General features: G+C 47.6%; 1 protein-coding gene across 1 annotated transcript in view; it reads left to right on the forward strand.

The window, feature by feature from the left end:
- LOC8043607 (adenylate cyclase type 3) overlaps positions 1-27,764 on the forward strand; it is a 77,760-nt gene continuing 49,996 nt past the window's right edge. Inside the window, exons 1-6 of the mRNA XM_029990129.4 lie at positions 1-206; positions 11,560-12,013; positions 15,559-16,077; positions 18,005-18,291; positions 19,504-19,642; positions 22,358-22,500. Of these exons, the coding sequence (XP_029845989.1) occupies positions 202-206; positions 11,560-12,013; positions 15,559-16,077; positions 18,005-18,291; positions 19,504-19,642; positions 22,358-22,500 (1,547 nt within the window). The 5' untranslated portion in view covers positions 1-201. The remainder of the gene's footprint in view (positions 207-11,559; positions 12,014-15,558; positions 16,078-18,004; positions 18,292-19,503; positions 19,643-22,357; positions 22,501-27,764) is intronic.

Below are 27,764 nucleotides of genomic sequence, written 5' to 3' on the forward strand. Positions count from 1 at the left end.
GTCAGTCATCCATCACTGGAATTCGCCGCACCGCTGCTACGGAGAACGTTCGGTCCCTGACAAAGGTCGCCCAGACGCGTAGGTATTTCTTGCCGATGACTGCGCAGAAGGACTTGCTGCGAGCACCCATGGACTAAATTCAGTGACGCAAAGACTACCAGGGGCAGCTGGACTATCTGCTGGCCACCTGCATCGAGCGTGATGGGGTAAGTACATGGCACGTCTGAAGTCCTGAGCGAAAAATGTCAGCATAGTTTACAGGCTGCACTACGTGGAGCGAATATGCGACCAACAACCGACGAATTTCGCTTGGCGTTCGCTTTTGCGCGCAGCGCATGATGTAGTGCGAAGAGCAAACGTAGCCAGGCGAAATTCGTTGCTTGTTCGCAGCATGTTCGCTACATGGAGTGGTCTTTCTGCTCAAATGCGGTTAATGCGATGTAGGAGCGGCCACCAGGTTTTATGCTTTTTTTTCTCTTTAACGCTTACTACAACTACTTATAGTGCAGCCAATATAAATGCTCCCATTTTATCCCGACAAAGTTAATTAAAAATTAAACCTCGCAAAAAAAAATATATATATATTTTTGGTTGTGTTTTTTGTTATATATTTTTACATAATAGTGGTGGTGAACCGCTAGCAGTAATTACGTATACTGACCAAAAACGTGACTACGTCAGGTCGATATCACCTGGCAAAGTTGTGAACCGCCATCGCGCGATGATGACAGCTCGCACCCTCTATGTTCCACGGTGTCAGGTTCTAGGCCTCGTCTCTAAATGAAGGCCTACATCTGTCGTGTTTCCTCCTTTCTCGGCCAACAGCTCATAGGCAGCAAGGCCGAAGTACTGACGTCACATACAAGAGGCCGGGCCACAGACCGGGCGTCGGTGCTGAGTCAGCACGTTCGGGCTAAAACTCGCGTTCCCACAGATTGAACACGAGCCTCTGAGGAACACTGACGCGCAGCGTTGGGGTCGAATTTGTGCCCCGCGTCGGCCTTCCATAGGGAACTCAGGTCACTCACGACCACGGCCTTACAATCAAGGAGGTGTTGTCTCGGCAGCCCACAATAAACAAACAATGGCACTTTCAGTTAAAGTGATGCTGAACCAAACATTTCGGTGTCTGTAATAAGTGGCGCACTATCTTTCCATCAGTGAGCAGCCGCCGGTGTGCGCGAGCTGACGCAACGAAATTGACGTTATTAGACAATTTTAGTGGACCGCACGCTATAGCTTTGCGTACGCAAGAAGATTGCGAGTCGTGAGTGCGCATGCGCAGAACGCAATAGAAGGGTTAGCGTATTGCGTACGCACGCAACGCTGGGGATTTTGCGTTGCTGGCTAGCGGGCCTTGCGGGACGCTCTCGAGAGATCTCGGACCCAACGAGAGCACCAGTTTCAAGATGGCGGTTGCCTCGACTGGCGCAGCAAGGGCGACGTGGTGTTCTCGAAGTTCTATGTTACGTGAAATTGCGTGTTCAGCTCGGCGATTCTTTCTGGGACCTACCGCGGTCGAATCAGATCGCCCTGCAGCTGAAGGAGTGCACAGTGGAAATGTTCGCCGCTCGCAGTGTGCGTCGACGCTGCGATCTGCTCAACGCTAAGCCTATTCCCACAGTTCATCGCCGACGGACGAACAACTCTAAACGAAATCGCCGAAGTTCTCGCTATGCACTGGACATCAGGGTCATGAATTTCATTCCGCGATAGCATTGATAAAAGGTGCCGTTTCCACGGAACGACTGACGGAGGCTCCGTGATCGAACTTGGCTACGCACTCGTACTCGTAGCCTCTGTACCCCGCAGAAAAGCGCACTTGACGAGGCAGCTGTGGCTTGGTTTAATCTGAAATAAAATGATTGGACACTTTTCCTTTTTTCAATATTTCTTTTCAGGAGCATGGTTGCGCTATAAGCACGCGGAATTCTACGGCTCGAGCAAATTTAATTAAGATCATGCGCGGTGTTCACTAGAAAACGTAACGCACAACTAAATTCGGTCCGAACAGGTCATTTTTAGCGTACGCTATACTATTGCGTATTGCGTACGTAAGATCCAGCAACGCTATACTAAAACTGTCTATTATATCCCCCATTCGCGCTTAATAAGCTTGAATGGGGAATATAATGACGTCAATTTCGTTGCGTGTGCTCGCGCAGACCGGCGGCTGCTCACTCATGGAAAGATAGTGCGCCACTTTATAGACACCGAAATGTTTGCTTCAGCATCCCTTTAACGCTTTAGGCTGAACCGTTTGCGTACCCATGGCTCCCATTCAGCTGCCTGTGGTGTTAGCAGATTTACGTCATGCAGGCCTGTTGCCATAATCCTAACTTTTACCCCTCTATCCGTTTCACCCTTTCCCTCTCTAGTTATAAACATCATCACATCAGTTTTATTCTATTCTTCGTTTCAGCTTAAGTACAGTAATGTGACCAATTAAGCTGCGTCAAAAGCGCAAGTCACTGGGCCTTTTCTGTTTTATTCGTTCAGCGATGGTAGAACATGTACAGAAACATGATAATCACCCTGATGGTGCGCTCTTGACCATGTATGATTAGTGGTCTCGGCAGGTCTCTTGATACTCAAAAGCACAGACGGCGGTAGGCTAGCAGGCGCTCTGGCGTAAGGATTTTTACCTACCTGCTTTTCCTGGCACGGTGCCGTGTGCGCACCTGTTTCGTGCCAATAAAGCACTTATTACCTATGCAAAATTTTTAATGTTTTGTCGGGCAGACACGAGCCAGGGGAAGGCGCTGTCTGCCCCAGCAAAAAACAGAAGTTTAAAAATGGCGAAGCTTACGTGTTCGCTAGAAGCACAGGTAAGCCTCTTCCGCGTGCCCGCAAAAGAAAGGGAGACGAGAGCACGGGGGGTCTGAACTCCGGTTGGAGTGATTAGTGGGTAAACCCATAGCCTCCTTTATACAGACTAAGCCTGGCAGAACGCCACGAGAAGCGGCCGCCGAAATAGAAAAGGTGGGGCGGCAGACAACGGATGAGAGGAGAGCCACGTGACTGGCGCCCCGCTGCGGCGAGACACCGAAACACACTTCTCCCGAGCGAACAAGTGTGTTTTGGATCCTCGCACCTGCAAAAGCTGTGCGCTGACGTCCAGGTTCCCCGAGGAATGGCCCTTTGACGCTCTGTGCTACCAGATCCTCGCACTCCAAATGTGCGAAGGGGCACTCTATGGCTCCGTCGTCGAACTGCCAGGCTTTGTGAGTATAGAGGAGGCTATGGTAGGCCTAAATCTATTGCTGGCCACTGCACTTGTCGAACGCGTTCGAATGCAGAGGCAAACGCCGGACGCCGGCGTTCGACGAGTCATTTCAAGCAGCTAGAGGTCATCGCGCTCTAGAGTCTCGCCTTTTTCTTTCCCTCGGTTTATTCGGCGCATAGCCGTGTTGCGCATACCCTGTTACAGGTTAAAATAAGCAAGCCAAAGTGAAAAGAGTGGCAGGAGCTTGTCTCTCAATTATCCATTTGTTGGTTCCAGTTGTGTAGAAAAGAGAAAAGATACTTGGAAGTTCGAAATGGTTTCAACAATAACATTACGCACAACTAACATAGATCAATACGTAATTAAAAGAAATAATTTGACTTGCCTGTTTTAAAAAATACGTTTAAAAAAAACTAGAAAAACAAAAACATGCAGCGCTGGTCCACGCGAGCGCTGCATCACCAATCGCAATGGTTGGATGCGTTATAACTTCGAACTGTGGACGTTTGCAAGCAGCTCCGCGCTTCGAGAGCTAGTCTGGCCACAGTGTATGAAAAACGCTTTGTTTGGGCGCCAGTCTGCAAACCGTGTGTACGCCTCAGCAATGCTTGACTACAGCCCACTGAATCAGCATTTTTTCGCCTGGGTGGTAGGCGCTGGAAAGGTGTGGCGGCCGCCATGCTGAATTCTGACGTAGCTAAGTTGGGGGAAAATAGTAAGCCACCTCGTTTGCCGATTGGAAGGTGTTAGCATTCAAGAGGTTCGTGCCAATAGTTCTGCTTTTTTTCCTTGGCTCAACTTTTTTTTTATAGTAGTTATGATGAAACTATCTACTTTATTTTTCGTCGCCCAACCCAACCACGTCATATATTAACATGGCTATCGTAACACAAAACCGCTTTTTCCCTCACATCCAAATTTGTTATAGAAAGCCAACAACATAAGTAGTTTGTTTTATTCTTTTATTATATGGACATGACCTTTAATATTTTTTATATAATATATTTGAACTTGACAAAAATTATGTACTACATACGTAGCAGTAGCACATGGTATACGCATTTTGTTTGCACTTTTGTTATCACAATTTCACGCTGCTTCTCTTCCCTCGGTCTCTTAGCCCGCGGGAGCAAAGTGCAGGAGCGAGTTCCCGCCGAAATCGTTCTTGCAGCGAATGTCACTGTCAGCTAATGCCATTAAACGTTCCCGCGTGGCAGCGAACAAATGAGATTCGGACGCGGGTGCCATTCGGCGGAAGTGACATTAATTTTTGTTTTGCTGTCTGACAAGGGGAGATTATAGAGGACTGCAAAGAGTGCATAAGATGGCGGCTTTGAACCGCGAGCTTCCACGAAACGAGCGCTCGCACGCGTTTCGCGTCATAACAGCTCGTCATAACAGAATTATTTGCAGACGGGCCCCAGCCACGCCTGTAGCACGTTCGCTTCGTATACTCAAACATGTCTGCAAAAAGTGTTTTCTTCTTTTTTCTACTTTTATGTAGAATCAACTGAGAGTTTTAGGGAACCGTTTTCGCACATCCGATACGGTGAGATGGGCTCTCCGGTACTGACTGCGCGTATGCGAGTCTTCTGCTACAGCGCATGCGCAGTTCGTACCGGAGGGCTCATCGTATCGTATGGGATGTGCAAAAACGGTTCCCTAAAACTCCCTAGTGACTGCAGACTGACTTTTGTGTGGTGCATTGCAGCGTGCGTGGGGGAATCGGCAACGTGTTCGGCTTCCACGCGGAGGAACGCGGTTCGAACCCCGCTCGGCCCACTCACTCATTTCTGTTATCACTCTTCGCTATTCCGATTTAAAAAAAATCATCTGCTCGTTTTTGATTTGTGACAGTATTAGCAGCGCGACACGGTACAAAATGGTACACCGAGGTACACCGAGGTACAAAACATCCGTCTCACAAAATAACTTGCGTGCTTATGCGTGAGAACGGGCAGTCCACTCAAATATGCATAGATGTAAAAAAGCAGTAAAATAAAAAAAGAAGATAACGATACGTACGAATTTAGTTTGTGCTCGCCATTCAATCTAGAACAATAGTTATAAGCGGGTGCTTACTACTTATAATCCTACAAACATTTGCTCCAAACATCTATTCCTTAAGGACAAAAAAAGAAAAAAAAAGAAAGAAAGAAAATAACAACAACAAATCTACGTTTATTACACCTCAAACAACACGCGCAAAGTATAGTATAAAGGAAGCAGTGAGAAAAGCGTAGAAGAGATCCACACTCTAAAATTACCGCGCACGAACAAAAGAACAGTCATGATTCCCACAAACTACAAAAGCGAGCACGAGTTATCGCAAGGGATAACACACAATGGCAATCGATAAACCAACACGTTTGATCAATATCATAACAAGATAAACCGTACATAATTGTGCGATATTTGTACTAAATGAAGTTTGAAGAACGTGGTAATTCTTCAATTCCGTGTTAATCTGGTGATAGGCAGGAGAGACATAATAAATAAATAAAAAAAGATCGCGAAAACGACTAGTTATTGCCTTCAGTCACCTGTGTACATCATTTCCTCATTTCCTTTTTTAAGGAGTGGAGGGTATGTAGATTTCGAGGAAGTTGGTTGAAGTATCTGGGCCCATAAAATTTACGGAGCCTACCTTCGTAGAGTATATATTTTCAGAATCTGAAACTTCTCCGTATTTCTCAGTTGCCTTTGTTTGCTGGTCTATATTTTGAACTTAGAAGTGAAGTAATGAGTCGCTAAAATCACAATGTTGCGCAGTTTACTAACTTAAATTCGCGCACTTCTGCCAGCTGTTCTTCAAACGCCATGTTTTCTAGCTGGGTTCCGTACGCGATGTTTCGCATGCCATCGTTTGGGAGTGCGCCCGAAATTGGCCCGGATCAATGCTTCTCAAAACGGCCATCAAACTCGTCCCGGCAAGCTTTCTTAAAAAAAAACTCAACTGTTTCTTTTTTTTTTCCTTGAAAGGAGGAGGGGGCAAGGATGCTTCCTTCTTCTTCTTCCCCCCCCCCCCCCCCCCCCTCCCCGTTTTCCTCAAGCCCTACACAGTGGCACAAGTTCCAATGCAATCGCAAAAAGAAATGAGAAAAATATTGCAAGCGCAGCTGCCTTTGTCGTATGCATCGCGATTGCACCGGACGTTTGTGAGGTAGATCAAAGGAAAACCTTTCTATGATAGAGATGATCATGATCATGGCATATTTTACGTTCCGTTTGATGCCAATCGCAAAAAAAATAAACACGAAAGCAAAAAAAAAAAAAAGAACATTTATTTGCATGAGAGCATGAAAGACAATGCGACGGGTGTAGTTAAGAGCATCGTAACAACGTAAAAACAAAACAAAAAAGCGTCTCCTAGCAACAGCAGGTATATACATATTTATTTTTTAATTGTTAGGCAGGATTGTTGTTAGAGTAATCGACCTTGTACGCTCGCGATAAAAAAAAAAAAAAAAGAGAAAATGAAATAAATGTCTCAGGACATGTTTTCACGGAATATTTACGAGCCAGCGGGGGGAGGGGCGATGTGAAATTAAGCGAAGCGAATAGGTTCCTCCTGGCAAAAGAAAGAAACTGCCGATGCAAACAGCGAAACAATGCCGAACCGAAACCAGAAATGCTGCAATATAGGGGTAATTTCGCGCAATGCAGAGAAGGACCCGGTTTGGGACCGCGCTTCTTTGCGCACTGCATAGAATTCAATCTTGCGTTTGCTTCTTCGGGATATTTTTTTTCTTCTTTTATTCTTAGGACACAAGAGCAACAGAGGTGAAAGTGGTTAAAGAAGAGATGAAAATACGAATGCGTGTTATACGTTGTCTTTATTTTCACTGTCCAAATTACATTTTACATGCGACAAAAACGGAACAAATGAACGAAGCCGGTAGTAAATTAACTACCGCTCCTTTTCACCCAAAGCAAAAAAAAAAATGCATTTCGATTGAGAAATACGGAGGTAATTTTAAACATTTCAAATGATGCAATTGCAACACATAAAATAGGTACACAAAACAATACTCATCAGATGCAAACGGACCACTTCTTGCCCCCCAAATTGATTAACTATTGCCCAATCTTTTTGCCGTTTGTATTATAGAGCCACTACAAACAAGCCACGTTTACAGTATCGGCACGTCTATCGTTAAATGTGTTGAGGGCGCCGCCGTTTTCTTGCCTAGAAAATGCGACTCCAGCAACGATTCCTTTGCTTTCCAGTTTTTAAATGCTCTAACAAACGCCCTCAGCCTCACACACGGCATTAGTAAGTACAAGCGATATCCTGTTGCTGGGTCGCGGAATGTTTTAACGTTTCCGGAGAACAAAGAAGTGTTTCCCGGCATTTCGGATAAAGCTTTCGATAACATGCAAGAATGATTTTAAACCAAACTTGGGTGAGTTTATACGTGCCGAGCCAGCAAAAGAGCATATAACATGCACCAGCGGAAGATTGAGGATTCATTTCGGTCACCTGACCTTTTGGCGTGCAACCGAAATCTGGGTTACACGGCGCGCCTGCTCCGCAATAAGCCTCCGGGAGGCTGATTCCGCGAGCACCTCGGCCGGGATTCGACCCCGCCACCTGGGGATCCGTAGCACCACTACCCTCGTATATTTCTCAGCGCTAAAAGGTCGCGTGATAATACAATAAACGCGTAAACAATTGGATTAAACGATATAGCGCAGTAACAATTCGGAGCGAAGCAATAGTCCCACACATAAACGAGTAAAACCATTAAAAAATTTCTTTGAAATTGTGGTTAAATGATTGCTCGCTACCTTCCAGGATTACAAATAAAACTAAAAATATCACCAATTCAGCGACGTCACTACGTTCTGACTCCTTCGCGAGTTTATACACAACGTGACACTGCTAGTGCGAACAAGCATTTTTTTCCTCGTTTTTGTCCTCAAAGTGAGTAGCTGTCATAAAAATGGTGTTTTACACTTTCCACCAAAACGGGAACGAAAGCTCGTTCCTCGTTTCTTCTCAACCTTGGTACGAATTCCTGTTACGAGTTTTAGCGGCTTGAAAGGAAGGCGTTTCCAGGGGTTTTCCCAGGAATTGAAACTAGGGGAGGGGGGGGGGGGGGGGGGGGATTGAGAACAGTGGAGTCGTTGCAAATTAAGGGGGTGCCTTCAGAAAAACAAGGGGCGGGGGGGTGTACCCCCCCTTCCCCCCCCCCCCCCCCCCCCCCCGCCTAAGGGTTGTGTAGGGAAATCACTGCCCGTTTCCGTTACACTTTTAGAGCGCAGCTCTTAGGTGCCGGTTTCCGGGTTGCGCTAAATTGAGCAGGAAAATCGACGTCACGTGACCCCAATACTTCATTCCCCACTAAATACAGCGGGGATTTGAATTGCTGTTGAGGTCACGTGGCGTCCATTTTTCAGCTAAATTTAGCGGGGAAACTGTGGGAGAAGGGAAGGGTATGGAGGAGGAGGGGAGGGGAGGGAGAAGGATGGGAGGGTACGCTGGAGGAGGAGGGGAGGGTACGAAGGAGGAAGAGGGGACGGTACGGAGGAGGAAGAGGGGAGAGGAGGAGGGGGAGGAGGAGGAGGAAAGGACGGTAGGAGGAGAGGGTACGGAGCAGGAAGAGGGGCGTACCCTCCCCTCATCCTCAAGAGCTGCGCTCTAATTTCGCGTTACAGAGATTTGTAAACGTCTTTAATTTTTAGTGCATCTGTATCGGTTTAGCGTGTGCACTAGCATTTGACTGCGTCCGGACTTATGATAAAACGAGTTATGGGAAATGGGTGCGTCAAGCGATGTATATTTTCCCGCTAAATTTAGCTGGGAAACTGAACGGTCGTATAGGTCACGTGACGTCGGGTCGCGTGACGCCTATCTCCCCCGCTAAATATAGCGGGGAAGCTGGATTGGTGACGGGGTCGCAAGACGGGAATTTTTTCACTAAATTTAGCGGGTAACTGAATTGGTGTACAGGTCACGTGATGTCGATTCCCCTCTAAATTTAGCGGGAAAACTGAATTGATGTTTTGCAACACACGACTTGAATTTTCCCCTCTAAATTTAGCGGAGAAACTGAGTCGACGTATAGGTAGCGCGACGTCGGGTGACGCCGCGTGACGCCACTTTTCCCGCTAAATTTAGCGGAAAATGCGCGGACCGAAGTACGGACGGACGGACAAAGTTTCGGCACTGCGGGGTAGCGTTAAAAAGCATTTCACGCTTTGAAAGCGCCGGTGTCGCTTTCGAGTTAACAGTGACTCGCGGTGTATACGTGTTGCATGCAGCTCAATAGGCAGTTGGACGAACCTTCACGCGGGTTTTCTAATGTCGTCACGCAGGTCGTTTTGCCAAACTTTGCTTTCGTTTACTTCTCGTGCCATCGTCCTCCTCTTCGTCCTCCTCGGGGGAGCCTCGGCACAAGACGCGCGATCAATCTCTGTCGAGTCGCGTCCGAGTGTGCCATCCCCCCCAAAAAAACCTACACGACACGACTCTCGCTCGAATTCTCCGGAGAGTTTGCGAGGAGTTTATCAAATCCCCGACCAGCGCCGCCACCACTCCGGGAGGAGTCCGCAAGCCGAGAACGTTACGCCCTGCATGTTCTTTCTTTTTTCTTCTCTTTTTTTCTTCTTATTTTGGTGATTGTCCTCCGCTTCACCTTGCGATATGGACCGCAGCAGACGCTACGAGCCAACTCAGCCAATCATGCGCTGCGAACGTACGTCACGTGATCACGTGACCCCGCGCTTCGCTCCTCCCTTCCCCTCTCTCTCTCTCTCTCTAGCCAAAAGTGCAACGTCATGGCATTCGTCGGGGTTCTGTATACCTGTTGTACCATCCTCGCCGCTAAACCTACCGTGTACAGGGAAGGCGCAGTGAATTGCGCTTTTGGTAGGTGTGTTCGCTGTTGTATGTGTTCGCACCCTTGACTTGCGGTCAAACTTCCGAGCAAACGAAGTATAGGGAGCCCAGATTTAGGAGAGGAAGCAACGGAAACACGAAGAGAGAGAGTTTAAAATTCAACGTGGACGTGAGCTCCTGCCAGGTGACCCTCATCGAGAAGTTGGAAACACTCTGAAATCCAGGCACGCCAATGGTTTTTCGATGGATCGTAGCGTTCCCAGCGGTCCATCGTGAGGTGAAACCGCGGAGTATTGCGTGCTCGACCGTGCTTTGCGTTGCCTAGGCGTGTGCGTGCCGCGCCCAAGGTCCGTCGCCCGGCGAGCTCAAACCGCGCGTTTTCGGCCCCCCCCCCCCCCCCGAGTGCCGCAGCGCCGCCGCAATTGAGGTCCGGAGGGGGGCGTCAGCGCCGGCGAGCCGAACGGATTCCCGTAGGGAGGGGGAGGGGGGAGGGGGGGGGGGGGTGGAGACAGGCCGGGGACACTTCCGATGCTTCGTGGCGCGGGCGCTAATGGCGCTGTCGTCGATCCGACGGCAGCGCCGCCGTGGTGGGGAGTGTCGTTGAATTTGGCGTCTTGGTGATGTGTCGGTGAGCCTACCTCAGATTAGAAACTGCAGTACAACTCCAATACAATTTAATATATTTGTTTTCTTACTGCGCATATTAAAGCAATTTTTCCGCTGTTTGGAATGTTCGTCGGATAGTAACGCAAAGTAGAGAATTGGCGAATTCAGTATGACTAAGGTGCCTAATAAACGCATAGACACAAAACCCTTTTTTTCCCCCTAAAAGGAACATTTGTTAGAGCTTGTTTTATTATTTCTAACTGTCGAATTCATGTTAGTGTGGATTTAGAGGCGGTTTCTCTAAGAATAACGAGTTAGTTATAGCTGTCGTTCATTGAGAGAAGTTTGTGCATCAGGATCTGTCCATAAATCACAGTTCCATGCACAAATTTCGATTCGCTGAAGGCTCGACACATCCGTCGACGTTTATGTCCGCAGTGCTATCATTCATTTCGCAGTTTTCTAACAACACTCGTTTTGCGTCGAAATTCATACCCCCAGCGTTCCCATACCGAGGGCAAGAACTAATCAATCAGTTAATTAATTAACGCACGGAGAATAACGCTCACATTTCCCCGCGCGTACCTTTCTCCGATAACACCCCGTTCTCTCCGCAAACAAACATACGGGACAAATACAAAAAAGAAAAAAAGAAAAATATTTAAACCGCCTCTACCCGCCGACCCGAAAGCGGGCGCTGCACGTGACCCCATGCGCAGACCCCGGCGGCCTCCCCAAGGTCCGCGCCAGGCGGGGTAGACCCAGGGCTCCCAACCCAGGGTCCGCAGCGTCCCGCATCGCGCGCGTGGCCGCATCGATCCAGCCGCGCCGCGGGCGCCGCGCACGGCGAGCGCGCTAAAAGCGGCGCCCGCCTGCCCCACAGGCGACCGCGCAGGGCCCCGGGCTCAGGCCAGCACGCAGCCATGGCGGCAGGGCCCGTGCGCCCGCTGCTCAAGCGCACCGACACCGAGCTCAGCATCGACCAGAGCGGCCTGCAGAGGTTCCTGCCGCGCCGGTTCCGGTTTCTGTTCGCGGACGCCCAGGCCGAGAGCCTGTACAGGGACTACTACCGCACCCAGAAGTGGCTCGACTTCAAGGCATGGCAGGCGGCGGCCGTGCTGTGCTGTCTGGCGCTCGCTGCCGTCGCGCTGCCGTTCTGGCTGGTGAAGGCCCCGCACTGGAGCGGGCCGGCCCTGCTCGGAGGACAGGGGGTAGCCCTCGTTGTGCTTCAAGTGGTGGCTTGGAGGTGGCCGGGGGGACAGTGGGCAGCGCTGCCGGCGGTCTTGGTGCAGCTGCTGCAGGGCTGCTGCGCTGCCCTGCTCATACCGGAGGCGACGGTGAGCCGCCCGGCCCCGATGTCTCGCTCGAGACGTATAGGGGACCCCCATGCCGCTATCGGTGCCAGCCTATATACGTGGCTCGCGTTGATGTCGCGTCAGCTGTTGTTGTGGTGGAGGCCCTGCTGCTGAGAAGGTACACTGCCCGACACTGTAAGCACGAACGAGCCATCGCCGGTTCGCTCCATCTTTCTCTGAGTATCGAAGGACTGCCATCAAAACTACTATAGTGGTGGACAGTGCTCAGCTAGGGTACTGAATGTTGGTGCCCGCCAGTATATTTTTAAAGCAAAATGCGAAAAAGCGCTCCAGTCGTGTTCGCGCTAACAGTGTCCTCCCAGTGTGCATTTGGCAGCATGCATCTGTCGTTCTCGGCAAGAACAAGTCGAAATGACTACCAGCATGGTACGATAACGTGACATGCAAGCCATGTATAAGTCTCGTCACCCTGTTCGTCTGCTCGTCGATGTTCGGTTCAACACTGCGGTAGAACGATGACACAACACGACCGCCGCACTTGCTCTGCACGAAACAGCATGGTGTGTACCATTGTCCGTCATATAAGAGCTGTCAGATATGAGCGCCCAGCACGACCGAAGGTTTCCCCAGGAATTGAAATTAGGGGGAGGGGGGGAGGGGGGGGGGGGGCATAAGAATAGAGCAGTCGTTGCGAACTAAGGGGTGCCTTCAGATAAACAAGGGGTGTGTAGGGAAATCACTGAGCACGACGACAGCTCCGTATTATTTGTACATAAAATTATTCGCTTTTTGATGTCGTATTCCGACATTTGGATCGATGATCGCTACTGCGTGATGCACGTTATAAAGTCCCCAGGCGAGCAGAGGTACTGCACTGGCTAAATATCTCACATACAATGGAGGTAGCAGCCGGCCGTATAGTGACTGACTATATAGTTCCTGTTGTCTAAACTTATACAAACAATATCATTTCGAACTAAAACATCACGTGCGAACTACGTTCGATCAGTGTTTTCTTTTTTCTTTTTTTGTCTGGCTACAGTTTTTGTTAAGCACTCTCAATTATATGAGTGATTAAGTTTCTGACGGTAGTTGTTTATTTGTCGGTCGATGAGATGTTTGCTCGCAACGCCTACTAGCCTCATTCTCGCAAGAAACATCCCAGAAACATATATGTCAGTCTCCAGGATTGACTGACAGACCCTCGGGCGGTTACTCTTGTTGCGAAAGAAAAAGAAACGCAGGCAAGGAGAGCAAACATTCGTGCTCGGGCTTTTGTTTGTTCTATTGTTTATTCTTCGTAGCAGCTTGCCGACAACTCAAGTAACGTCCCCCCCCCCCCCCCCCCCCGCCCCCCATTTTTAGGCGCAGCCGACACTACAAGATGATGGGACCAATCGCAGAGCGTCAAAAGCGCACCATCGTGATCAGTCATGTTGCTGTACGCGTTCATCGTCGCTGAACCAATCACAAACAGAAAAGCTTCAGTGATTTGCACTTTTGAAGCTGCTTGGTTGGTCCACCTAGCTCGTAGCGTCGGCAAGTACATACCTGTTTGCCTTGCAGCTGTGAATACGGGCGCGCCGTTGGCGGGTATCGCGGTCACGCGTTCCTGACAGGACAAAACATCGTTTCGATCGGTCTATAGATAGAAAGTTATATTTTAATGTCAAGGATCGTGCTATATTAATGTCACGGAGTGCGGAGTGTTCGTTGACAAGAGCAAAAGCGCGCTCCCTCTGCGGCTCGACATCGAGTTACAAAAAGGAAACGGATCAAAGTTTACCGATTATTCTGCAGTTTTTGGAGATAACGGGATTTTACGCAGCTATTTGCGTGCGGTCTCGCTTGTAACGTGCATCCGTTCGTTGATTAGGTCGGTTAAAGGTCAAGCGGGAAAGGAGCAACTAACGAGGCACTCTAGCTCTTCAGAAATAATTATATACGCACTTATCCGTAAAATCCAGAATGCAACCCAATAACAACTCGATGCAAATGAAAGCAAAGAAAAAAAAGAAACATGAAAAAAAAAAATCCATTGTGAACGAAACATTGGCACGAAATAAACTCAAAACCGGTATGTAAAAAAATGTATTCCAGTCCATTCCAGTCGTCAAGAATCGTAGTTAAAAAGAGTCCGCCTCTACGCGGAGCATTACTCAATTTCTGTTTTATGTAAATAATTAAGATATATGTAGGTGCATTTTATATTAGAAATATCCTTTCTTATCAAGATGAAAACGCTTCAAACGCCAAAAGCATCTCTTCTTCCTCCGCCAATCAAATCCCGTAAGAACTACTTCGCACGGCGTATGAACAATGCGCAAAACTTCCTTTTTTCTTGAGGTGAAAGCGCACATAGAGATAGTGAAAGAAAAAAAAGCTTATAAAACTGATCGTCGAAATTCGATACCAACAACGTCGCCGTAAAATTCATTCTCTTTCCTAACTCGCACCTTGTTGATTTTCAATTTGTGGATGAATCGATTGAAAATATATTTTCAGTTCTGAAATACTTAATACGATCGCTAGTGCCTCACGAGCTTCTGGCAAAATTTCATATTAATTACGTAACGTTTCCCCCTACATTAAGTGGACTGTCACGGTCACCCTGTTCTGCGGTTTTGCTGTTTTGTCTCTTGCAGTAGTCGCAGCTCTTTTTACTGCAGTAGTCGTACGAAAAAGTGAACGAAAAGTTTTATTATTAAATGGTTTAAAAAAATTCTAATTTATCTACGTTATTTGATATCCAGGCAATCGCTGTCCTCGGGAAAATTATAATATTTTTTTTTAACAAAAAAAAAAAAACAATTAAAAATTTTTGTAAAAAAAAAAAATCGTATGCAAAAAAATAAATATTGTAGAGCAGTGGAAGAAATAATATACACGTCCAAAAGTTCAATTACTGCTTAATTGATATTTTATGATTGTCATCTAAACCCTTTCCGGGGAACATAGTGATAGTCCGTTGTTGTTCAGCTAAAATTCTAATTTTAGTGCACGCGCCGAGGCTTTGATGTCCAAGAAAATTGGGGATACTACAGGAGGAGAGGGAGAGGGAGTTTCCTGTGACGAGCAATAAGATGCTACAGCGATGCATGTAGGCAAGTGTTTCAGGGATGATTTCTGCAAATACGTGAATTTGTTCCCTATTATAAATTAGATTTTTTTTAGGGGGAGGGGCAGGTCTCCATATAAAACGAGAAATGACCGTAGCACATTCTGCGTTGGTACTGAACGAAGTGGGCTTAGTCACACATGCTCATACATCATGCAGAAGAAAATGTGTTTGCTGCAGACACGATGACAAGAGTATCTACGGACACGCCTGAAGCATGTTTTCAGCATGTTTTCTCCATGTATTCATGTATGCTTCGAACATGTCTAAAAACACTTTCTGCATGTCCAATGTGACCGTCATATACGAGGAAAAAACGCACCTCGGGCAGTGTCTGGAGCCTGTCTTTCGTGTGATGAATGAGCATTGTTCGTGACAGCGGCCTTAGGGTTAACTTAGGCGATGAACAGGAGCCAACCTCACTAACTTGGTGCGGTAACTTCGACAGCGCTCCGAAGATGCACTGCCTTGGCTACTGCTCTACTCATTCGCGGCCCACGCCATGCTTCCGTGGCGCGTGCTGCCAGCACTGGCGGCTTCCGGCACCCTGCTCATCGCCCAGCTGGCCTTGTGGCAGGGCCGGCCACCCCTCGCGTCCGTCGCCCTGCTGGTGGGCGCCAACCTGCTCGGCCTGCTTGCCTTCCTGTGGACGGAGCGTCTGCAGCGGCGAGCTTTTCTCGAGACGCGCCAGTCCCTCGAGGCCAAGCTGGTCGTCGAGGAAGAGTCTCAAGAGCAAGAGAGACTCCTGCTGTCCGTGCTCCCCAAGCACGTGGCGGCCGAGCTCAAGCAGGACCTGGACGCCGTCGTGCAGGGTCCCTTCAAGAAGATCTACATGAGTCGGCACGAAAACGTGAGCATCTTGTTCGCCGACATCGTGGGCTTCACGGCCTTCTCGTCCACCTGTCCCGCCCCGGAGCTGGTACGGACTCTCAACGAGCTGTTCGCCCGCTTCGACAAGCTCTCAGACGTGAGTGGGAGCACTTGGTATTGCTGTCACCGGAGAACGGGATTTCTAGCTCCGACTACTGCCGTCCTACGGACATCATTGAGTGCTTGGGGCAGCAGTTGCTGGGCGGAGGCCTCCACCGTCTAATGCGCTGTGGCGCGTTGAAAAGTGTACAGTACTCTTCACAACGCCACTTACTGGAACACTAAGATATTTGAGATCAAGTTGTGATATCAAGCTGTGCGGTCAGGTTGATAACTTTAAAAATCGAATATGTTGGGGAGCCAGAAACGCCCGACCTGGCACCTTCAGCAGGAGCCTTCTTGTTAGGCAGAAGATATACGTTGTTTCACTTTAAGAGGGAGCGTAGCAGAGGCCACAACAGCGAGCCCCGGGCTTCTACCACATGTAAACTAACGCTTCTGAAACACTTCAGACGACCCGAAAAAAAAAAAAAACGGTTTCTCAACGTATCGAGCTGTGATTTACTACAGAAGTGCAACCACATGGTTGAAGCATAGGATGAAAATATAAACAAATGAGCTTACCTTGTTAAACAAAAAGAAAGAAAGAAAGAAATAAAGAAAGAAAGAAAGAAAGACCTGTTTTCGGGATATATGCCGCGGTATTCGCAGACGACGTCATGACCGGGCTCGCCTAGTTAATTCTGCCGCTGACAGAAATCGGAAGCGACCAGCGCGCCGGCAGAGACGCGCGCCCACAAAGTGATAAGCTTCCGAAGATCGTCTGCTAAACTCGGCGCAGGCGTGCTCAACGCTTCCGACATCTGTCGGAGGCAGATTTAACTAGGCGAGCCCGGCCGGTTACGACGTCGTCTGCGAACGCCACGGCAGATAGCCCAAAACAGATTTTTCTTGTTTTCCTTTTTTGAACGAGGTAAACTTATCCACTGATACTATGTGTGTGTTCACCCCACGCTTCCACCACGTGGTTGCTCCTCTAACGGTCTAACCGATTTCTGTGGGACGTCTAAAGTGCCTTAGAAGCGTTATAGCCTACATTCCAAAAAAGCCCGCGCGTCTGCTTTCCCGCACAACACTCGGAGAGCCAATCACCGCAACTTACGGATGCTGCTCAGCGAATGACGATGCTGAAACATCTGTTTAGACCAAAAAACGCAGTCTGAGTTGTGACATTAAGCAATGCAAGCGTGACGTTTTGCATTGCTTAATGTCACAACTCAGGCTGCGTTTTTTGGTCTAAACATATGTTTCAGCATCGTCATTCGCTGAGCAGCATCCGTAAGTTGCGGTGATTGGCTCTCCCAGTGTTGTGCGGGAAAGCAGACGCACGGGTGTTTTTTAGAGTGCGTATATATATGGCGGCATTTGAAGCTTTAGATTCGCATTATGTGAAACTTAGACTTGTACGGCTTCAGTTTCGCATAAAGTAAAACAAATAATACGCTCTATTAATCACAATGTAACCCCCGAGACTGTTGCGCGTAAAGAATTAAGAAACTTTCCAGTCGAAGAGAAAGACAACAGCGTAGGGAACGTCTCCTATACTGTTGTATTTTTCTTCGACTCGACCGTTTGTTAATTTTTCCACACCAGAGTTTCAGGTCTTACATTACGATTAATTATCACCAGTTCGCCCGCACAATCACCGTTATTTCGTTATACGCTCCAAGAAACTGGAAACCTCTGCTCTCCCCAAATCACAGGAGAACTAATTGCTGCATTCATACGAAGGGAGTTCGGCGAATGACGGAACAATAATGTGTTTAAACCTCCAAAAAGAGAGAAAAAAAAAGTTGCCTGTGTTGTAGCATTGAGCACGACGTTTTACCATGCTCAGTGCCTCTGTAGATTCCAGGGATTGGCAGTCCCAAGTGCTTTGCAGGAGAGCAGACGCTCCCGATTTCTCAAGAGTGTGTAGGGTGGCCTCCACGGCACTGCATGTCAGCACGCGCTCGGCCACGCAGAAGTTCCACCAGCTCCGCATCAAGATCCTGGGCGACTGTTACTACTGCATCAGCGGGGCCCCAGAGGAACGTCCGGACCACGCCGTGCTCTGCGTGCACATGGGGCTGAGCATGGTCGAGGCCATCCGCTCCGTCCGGGAGCAGACCAAGTCCGGAGTGGACATGCGCGTGGGCATCCACACGGGCGCCATCTTGGCCGGCGTGCTGGGCCAGAGGCAGTGGCAGTTCGACGTCTACAGCAAGGACGTCGTGCTCGCAAACAAGATGGAGAGTGGTGGCCTGCCAGGGTATGATCTAAAGCCGCGCTGCTATTGCATCGTACAAAAGACAGTCTGCTGATCGTGTCTGTGAGGTGTGCTTCTTCCTCCTACGACAACTGCCTGGAGTCATGTTCCTCGGAGTACACATATGTATGGAGAAAGCATGCTTCGAAGATGCTTCTTCAGGCGGGTTCCGCAGATAATTCCGCCATCTTGTCTGTAGTGAGCGCCGTGTCTTTTGTTTAATGTATGAGCGGTGGGACTTGAGGCTTGATGGTTTTAGTACACCATTACGAAATCCGATGAAGTCATCTCCGCGATTTGAGACCCAAGGACATTTCAACTATGACACGACAATCAGTTCGCACGCAGCATTATCTCGCGAGACATACTTCCCAGTTTACGTCTATAGGAAATGTGCACGCAGTGAATACACTGCGGGAGTGGACGACTGTGCCATTCAAATGTCGTTGATTCTTCGTTCCTGAACTATATACAGTTAGGATAAAAAAGTACACAAATAAGAAAGTATAAAGCGAGTCTGCTTCGACTCTTAAAGACGAAATACGAGTTCTAACGTCGCGTCAATTCACAACACGAATCCTCTGGTAAGCTCCGAGCAAGCTATATGTCTCACTGAAATAACGTGGGCAGCAACCTGAGGTTTCCCAGGAGATGCGTTTGTCCAGTTCCATTACAGGAAACGTTAAACTAATTGCGGCACAGTCTCCAACGAGGCGATCGGACCCATTCGATGAGGCAGTTTCGTGGAGCTGTGCTGGATTCGCTTTGTCGTAGGTTCACATATTGCTCCTGGGATGAGAAAATAAACGAACTTTCCTTCTATTCGTTCTCTCTCTAGAAATAAAGCGCCCTGTCTCAAAAATGGGCTTAGCACCGCCACAAGAACTTCGTCGGCGAATGAACGTCTTTCAAGGTGTGAGAGAGTCTATATACACTGCGCGGCAATGTAAGCGCGCGAACAAACGATTGCAGGATTTCCTGTTTGCATCCCAGGATCAAAGGGCACTCATCTAAAGTATACTAGTGTGATGGAAAGTACTAATTCAGGACACTAGCCTAAGCGGTACAGTTTGGTGCCCGTCAATATACCCTTTCGAAGTAATAAAACGCGGAAAAGCGTCAATGTCGTCTTCGAGGGCTAACAAAGCAACGTACACGTACGCGCGCTCAAACCACGAGTCTGCGTGGTCCCAGTTCCGCGTCCTCGTTGCGCAGGCGGGTGCACATCTCGGAGAAGACCCTGGCCTTCCTCAACGGAGAGTTCCAGGTCGGCCCAGGAGACGGGGGATCCCGGGAGGAAGCCCTGCGCCTGGCAGGCATCCAGACCTACTTCATCACCGAGGTTCTCAAACCGGTGAGCACCGGGCCACGCACGCGGGCTCCATTTGTCAGCCCGCTTAATTCCGCCCACCCAATATACACGCGGGCACGCGCGTGCGCGCGGGGACGGATTTAGGGTCAGTCTCCGCGCGTCATACTGCTCGAACGAAGAACGTAAACGCCGTCCGGGGAGCGGAAATAAGGAACTACGCGTGGGAAAGTTGAAGTCGTGGGCTGTCTCTGCGGTATGGTGGTTCCGAGTACTATACCTATAATCAAAGACCGCGCACTAGCATTTTGACCTCACCAGAGTGAAATCAAGCGCAGACTCGTGTAATGCATCGAAAAAAACTCGGCGTTGGGCACGGGCCCAAATACTGAGTTGGAATCATTCGAGTGTGATCACGTCACGTGGAGGTAGAGGAGGCTGTTCGCAGGCTTTGATTATTCTAGGTGGTGTTGGCTATCACGTTATGTGCGAGCGAAGCCGAAGATACAATCAGGAGCATGCTGCTGTGAACGATTCTTGTGCATATAGCCTCATCTTCTCTATGCTCACAAAAGCCTGGCAGTTCGACGACGGAGCCATAGAGTGCCCCGTCGCAGATTTGGAGCGCGAGGATTTGGTAGCAAAGAGCATCAAAACCATTTCTCGGGGAACCTTGACGTTAGCGCACAGCTTTTGCAGCGGCGAGGACGCGAAACAGACTTGTTCGCATGGGAGAAGTGTGTTTCGGCGTCTCGCCACAGCGGGGCGCCAGTCACGTGGCTGGTTATCAGCCAGGCTTGTCAGTATATAGGAGGGTATGTTGTGCAGCACGAGCGCGCGTGTTTGGAGGGGATGCTGTGAGCCCGCAGCTCGCTCTTGAGAGATGGTTTGAGCTAAAGTCACTGAATCCTGGAAAAGTAGCGCCAAGGTCCCTGCATGGTCGCCATTTTGGTCTATGGAATGAGCAGTTTCTTCTTGACGTCTTCATTTTCGGTGAGCCGATCCAAATTCGCGGCGACATTTTTTTTATTAAGACATTTCTTATATACAGAGATCTTGTTATCGACACACCGGCGAAACTAAGATCGCACATCTTCGCAACCACGCGCGGCGTCGGTGCTTGGCGGCCCTGAAAAATAACTTTCGCCTCTTGAAAGTTGAAATACGCAAAAAACAATATCATTGTGAGAGATCCGTAGAGATAAGCCAGATGGGTTAGTTGATTGCGTGTACACTGCCAAAGACACTTATTTTGGCGAGGAACGCTTTCAGTACGATAACAACGCTCCACAGAGATCTCGGCTCGGCTGGTTCAGAACGACCCTTTCGAAACCCCGAAGATTTTAAAGGACCAAAATTGCGACTGATATGGCGGCAACAGAGATGGGTCAGCCAACCGCCTTGAGAGGTTTTGGTCGCCCTTATGTTAGCATCTGTTTGGGTCTGGCTAGCAGGCGGGGAAGCCAATGGCGATATATTCCCGTGGATCCGGGGACCTTAGTTGGGGTCCAAGCTGTGGGTGATATTCACATGATGGCCGTTGTGCTGTAGGGAGGTCTGTGGTTTGCTCAGCGCGAGCTAACGGCGAGCTTCCAAAATGCTTTTGTGACGTGTATTCTACTGCAACAAGATTGCAGGTCTTAGCAGCCTATAAATGTGAGCTAGTTCTGAGCATGTGATATGAGCACGGCACCAAAACACGGTGTCCCGTGTGTGCGCCCTGTATAATATACGCTTCCAGGCCGTCCATAAAACTTGAGGAGCCGGCGCGAACACGCAGCGCACAGCTTCGCGTCTTGGAAGCGTGTTATACAGTACTCAATCTAGTATAAATAAAAGGAAGGATGACAGATTGCCGCATGTGCTTCCAATAGATGAACCGCAGACTGGAAATAAACACAAAAGCGGAAACAACAAGGTAGCCTCAAGCCTATGACTGAGCGACTCAATACAATCGATACTGCCATCTGTACAGTTCTTCGATCATCTATAGCTGCCTCCGGTTAGAAATTATTGATGAACACTGCGATCAGTGAGGCAGCGAAGCGCCGTTCAAATAAGCAACCGCTCGTGTTCCATTGGAAAGTAAAACAAGCTTTCTATAGAGAAACATTCCTGCTATACTTCGTTTTACCTTAAATCCGGACGCAGCCATTACTACGAGCTGATGGGACCAGTCATACAGCATCAAAAACGCATCAACGTAATGTTCGTCATGTTTCTGTATACGAGTTCTATCATGGCTGACCCAATCATGTCCAGGGAAGACCTAGAGACTTGCGCTCTTGAGACTGCATGATTGGTTCCATCAGCTCGCGTACCGTCGGCTGCGTCCAGACGTAAGCTGAGAAGAAGCATACACCAATTCTCTGATGTCACGCTACTGCGGTGGCGCCACTGTCGGCATTGCGCACGCGCAGACGCTTCATCTCACGCGAATCTATACGGAGGGCAAGTTCGTCTGCATCTTGAGCAGGGGTTGCGGTGACGTCACAACGCCGAGCTCTGATTGGCTCCGACTGGAAGGATAGTGGGTAGACCTCGAGGCAGCTAGCATCGAGGTCTACCCACTATTCTGACATCAGTGCAATCCCTGCGCAAAAAGCAGACGAACTTGCGCTAGTTTATGCGCACGCGCTGCACCCACATCTGGTGTGAGCAAACACGGACTTGTTTTTTCAAGAGCGCGTCGGTGTATAGGGGACATGACCTCCGAAGAGGCCCGACGCCGGTACAGGTTCCTCCCTTTGTCTCGTGCAGTACCCTCAGGGCACGCTGGATCAGAACAGGAAGCTGGAAGACGGCACTGCCGGGGGAAATTCCTCGGGACCGCAGGGTGACTCCGACGAAGAGGAGTACCGTCGGAGGCTGCACCGAGAGCTGCTCGAAAGGGACACCGAAAAGTGAGTGCACAACGCAGACGTCCCTCCTGTGCAGTCGCATCGTCGTGGTTGCGTGATGACGTCAATCGCGTCTGTAAACATAGACGCCGTTCGTGTCGTCAGACATGTGGCCCGAAATAAGTCAGCGTGTCCTCAGAAGGCAGGAGAGTTGTGAGGCTCGTGTGCGCCAGCCAGGTCAGGGTCGGCTTGCTAGAAGCAGCGTCTCAGCCGAGACTGGGCGGAAGAAAGCATTGCCAAGGCCAGCGCACGAGCTGAGCGGGACCGAAACCTCGTTTCAATTGACACTCGCGCGCCCCGGCCTTTGCAGTGCTTTCTTTCGCCCAGTTTCAGCTAAGTTTCAGCAAGACGCTGTTCTAGCAAGCTGACCCAGGTGTTATAGAAAGTGCTCGATAACACACTTATGTTGTTTGTAGGCAGTTTATAACACAAACTGACTACAAACAAAACGAGTGTGATAAAATTAAAATTAGCGCGATAACACCATAAAGGTCTAAAAGGCGTCATCGTGACGAAGAAAATTCGTTTTCGGTAACTCAACTGAATAGAAGACTGCCATTATCTATTCCTTCCGTCGAGCAGAGCAGGTTAGAAGCAGAGCAGGTTATTACAATTAGTTATGGTATTCACCACCCACCATCCACAGTTGAGACCATGGTACTGAGAACAGATCCAGAGCGGGTTTCTGTTTATCGACTGACAGAACGACATCCTTGCTCGAATAGGAAACACACGTTGCTGACAAGTTACAGGACCAGCGCAATGTCAGGGGACGCGTCACCGACCAACGGGCACAGCTACGAAGACAGCAATTCACGTTAGCAGTGTCTCCGGCGGATCGAACCCGCCGTCAGACAGACATCGGTTCTGTCAGCGTCCTTGAGCAATGTCTGCGACGTGCAGACATCGTCCAACGACACAGCCCGCACGCATTTACTCGAATCGTCGTCTCGGCGTTCGCTCGCCGTCAGCGGAACCATTACTCCGCCCAATACGGGCACTGTAGGCTGCGTGACCGGGATCCTCTACGTCGGGAGATTCTAAATGGAGGGGCCTCTAGCGTGACCGGGTTACCATAACGGCCGGATCTTTTTTGTTCGTTTTTATACGCTGTTTTAACGAACCGATAAGCAAAATGGCCTATGTTAGATCACTGTTATACCGGTTGTTTCATCGAAGACTTCCAAAAAATTCCTACCAATAGGGCGATTGAAACAAAGAAGAAAGAAAAGATGAAACTCTTTTCAGGAACAAACTGCCTGCCATTTCATATGTCGAGAGGATGTCGGTGGTTGCGCAGAAGAAAAAAAAAACAACTAAATAGATAAATAATTATCTCAAACTTTCTAATTACTTTTTAACGATACAAGTACGAGAACAGAGAAAGAATTATTGGCAGACTTAAAGTCTCTAGGCAATCCGAAATCGGGTCACGCCGTCTAAAGGCGGCAATGATAAACTGTCGCCGCCCTGCGGCGACATCATCCATTTAAGTGGGGACCCTGAGATACCTGACTGGAGTTGTAAATGATGCCTTTTCCTTTTTGAACGGCCGTGCTTTCGGCCACCGCGGTAAAACACTGCCAGTACTGCGGATGCGGCGAAATTAAAGGATTCGGTCCTCATAGCCGAGCATTTCTTGATATAAGAATTCGCGTCTGTCTCGGGGACGTCTGAGGACTCGACGACACTACAGCGGGTTGCGGTATATAAAAATATATAATTCACACGAAAACAAGCAAATCCTGAGAATGCAAGTAGATGTTTTGTTTCAATGAAACACGTATGTTGTTCCGGCCTTCGTAGTGTGGATAATCTAAAGTTGACACTTTCGTCAGTAGACAGTTCTAGTCTCCTTTTTTAAATTTATTTCATCGATGAGAAGCAATGTCTAGTAAAATGAAAAGGACGAAACGCGGCCGCATGAACATATCCAGGCAACATACGATATTCCGAACGTTTCCGGAGAGCACGGAATGTATTTTAACTCGCAACTCTCGAACGATCTGGCGTTTCAGAATTAATAATAAAGTTTCCCGAGAAAATGAAAGAGGAGGGGGAAGGATCCAATGCGCACACTAATTAAAGCGCGCATAAAACCACGAAAAAAAAAAATCAGAGCAGGTCACCTCATTGCAGAATTATATGTAAACCAAAAGGGAAATTGAAAAAGAAAAAAAAAAAAAGAGACATGACAACAGCGAGAGCAAGTTTTAGGGAAACACGGATATTAATTCCATGTTTCCCTAAAACGTGCTCTTCCTGTTGTCATGTGTCGTTTTTTTTTTTAATTTTTATTTTGTTTTACATTTAATTCTGCAAGGAGCTGACCTGCTCAGCTTTTATTTTTTTTATTGTTTGTGTGGTTTTATGGGCGTTTTCATTAGTGTGTGCACTGGATCCTTTCCCCTTCTCTTTCATTTTTTCGGGAAACTATATATATATATATATATATATATATATATATATATATATATATATATATATATATATATATATATATATATATATATATATATATATATATATTATTTCTTTATTCTATTTTCCATTTAACAATTTATTTTTGTGAGTTCTTGTGTTTTAAGTTCCACTTTTATTCCGTCCTTTCTTAATTTCCTTTTCCGAGTGACCGGCATTTTTGTGCCTAGCCTTCATTATTCTTGTAAACTAATACAACTTTTTTTTTCTCACTTCACCCCTTTTTTTTTCTTGCGTGAATTTTATCGCCATTAAATTAGAATTTTATTTTTATCATCCTGCGGCTGCTGTGTTCGCGCACTTTACTTTTGCCTGTATATCAACGGAAGCATGTGTAAGCCTTCGCCACTTTATATATATATATATATATATATATATATATATATATATATATATATATATATATATGTGTGTGTGTGTGTGTGTGTGTGTGTGTGTGTGTGTGTGTGTGTGTTCCCTTTGACGCAATTACAACGCATAGACAAGTGACAGAAAACATAATGACGCCATTCTTATTCGCGTAATTTGGAACTGCTGTAAAACCCTTAGTGTTCGCGAACCCTTATTTTTCGCAAATTTCGGGAATTGAAAAATTCGCGAAATTTAAGGGCACGCGAAAATTTCGGTCCCCAGAAAGTTTCAGTGCAGGCGCCTGGAATTTATGCGAAAGTTAGTTGCCGCGAATATGTCTTCTGCGACCGATTCGCGAAAAATAGGGGCCGCAAAAATAAAAGTTGGGGGACCGCGCTTTCTGCGCCAACACGGTCAGGGCTACAGAACCGAAGCACGCGACGTTTCACTGCGCAGCTAAATGTTTTTAACCAAACATATAAAATAGCGCAAAATAGGACAAGGACAACAAGTATACAGGATAGCGCCTGTCCTGTATATACTTTTTGTCCTTGTCTTTTTTTGCGCTATTTTATATGTTTTACTATAGATGAACCAACTAAGCCCAACAACGTACCCTACTAAATGTTTTTGCTCGCGTGTCGCTGTCGCGCACTGCCAACACATTGTACAAACGACAGTCGGCCAACACCGTCTTCGGACATGTTGGAAACAAACACGCTCGGAACATTCACGAGGCGCGTTCGCATGTAAATCTGCCCTCATGTCTGGCGCGAACACAGTGTCGTTCGTATGACACGTATCATGAGCCGTGTGACATGCGGCTTAACTTCTAGAGTTCGCTCGCGGACACCTTCTCTTCTTTAACGCGATATATATGTGTGTATATACTCGAGCTCTTCGTTATATAATCTCTCGGGCTTTAGTCGAGAAATGGGTAATGCCTCCATCTAACACTGACCCACAACGCCTCGTTCATTTTGTTGCGCGTCTTTCCCGTGAACGCGGCGGTTGCAGCTATATATATCAGCGATCCGTCTCGTTAATTTTAACGAGGATTTTCGCTGTCACGGACGTCGTCAAAGAGGATTTGGATGTGGGATTATACTTGTAACGATACGAAGCTGCACTGCTTCCCTGTGGAGAGAAATAGAGCCTAAGATGTCGGATTTAAAGCACCAGAAAGAATAACAAAATGTTTAAAAATATATCCAAACGTTACGCACTAAAAAAAATATGCATATTGCATTTTTCATACCTAGTCGCACTCTGAGCTTCGTCGTTCGCTGGGATTCTTCTGTTGTTTTCCGTGACGTGGCTTTCTCCGCGTTCTGTAAAAAAGTAAACATGCGGTTTTACTTTTTTTTTTTTTAGTGTGTAAAGTGTTTGAATCGAAAGGGCTAAAAAAAGAGAGAGAAAAAAAAAAGGCCTCTCATTTTGCTCTCTGCTACCTTTGAGTCGTGTTTAACGTCCTCTACATTCAACAAAAAGAAAAGGAACTCACCATTATTTTTTATTTTTAACGTCGCCATTACCATCTCTTTTTTTTAATATAAATAAATACGTGTTTGATAAATGCGGCATAACGACGTCATTACTGGGAGAGTATGATTAAAACAAAATGAGATTAAGAAAAAATAAGCACTTCTCTAAAAGAACGTGGATTCCTCCGTCTGCAACGATTCGCGTTTCTGAAGCGCAAAATCAAAAGATACTCGTTTACTGCAATAAAAAATTTAAATCATTAATATTTTTTTTTTTGCCGGGATTGTTGTTTTGGTTTAGCATGAGAACGAAATAAGAAAGAAAAAGAAAAAGCTTACAACGCGCACGGGGAACGCACACACACTTTGAATTCTGAAGAGACGTGGCACGTTCGCAAAATATGGAATTCCCACTCGCTGCTTGGCGGGATCTGACGGGTATATTGAAGACTATGCAGGAAATGAAACGATATTATTAAACAACGCGGCATCGCACGTCGCACGTACGGTCGAGCTATAGCACGACGGTAATAATGATTTCTTTCGAGAAACGCGCGTGACGGTTCAAAATATCGGAAGCAAGACAATTTTGCAACTTCAGCGGGCGACTTCAAACGTTACACGTGTTCAGATTTCCAACGATATATTCCGGATTCATTTCGTAAATATATTTTAGTGTGTTTTTTTTTTTTCCCCGTAAACGTCTTTTTTTTTTTTAAGACTGGGGAATTGATTACCTTTCCGAAGTGTGGCCGTCGAGGTATGATTTAATTACATCAAAAGAAATTAAAAAAAAAAAAAAGGTTGGTCGGCATAGACGAACATTGAACGTTCTGTACACCTACGTAAATATCGACACTAGGCAGATTCGGGAAAAGTGGCGGTTCTGCGCATGCGCAGTGCCGACAGCAGCGCCACCACAGCGAGGCGACGTCAGAGTGCCGATTTGTT

This window comes from Ixodes scapularis, unplaced genomic scaffold (genome assembly GCF_016920785.2).
Source record: "Ixodes scapularis isolate PalLabHiFi unplaced genomic scaffold, ASM1692078v2 PGA_scaffold7__128_contigs__length_106722199, whole genome shotgun sequence".
Lineage (NCBI taxonomy): Eukaryota > Metazoa > Arthropoda > Arachnida > Ixodida > Ixodidae > Ixodes > Ixodes scapularis.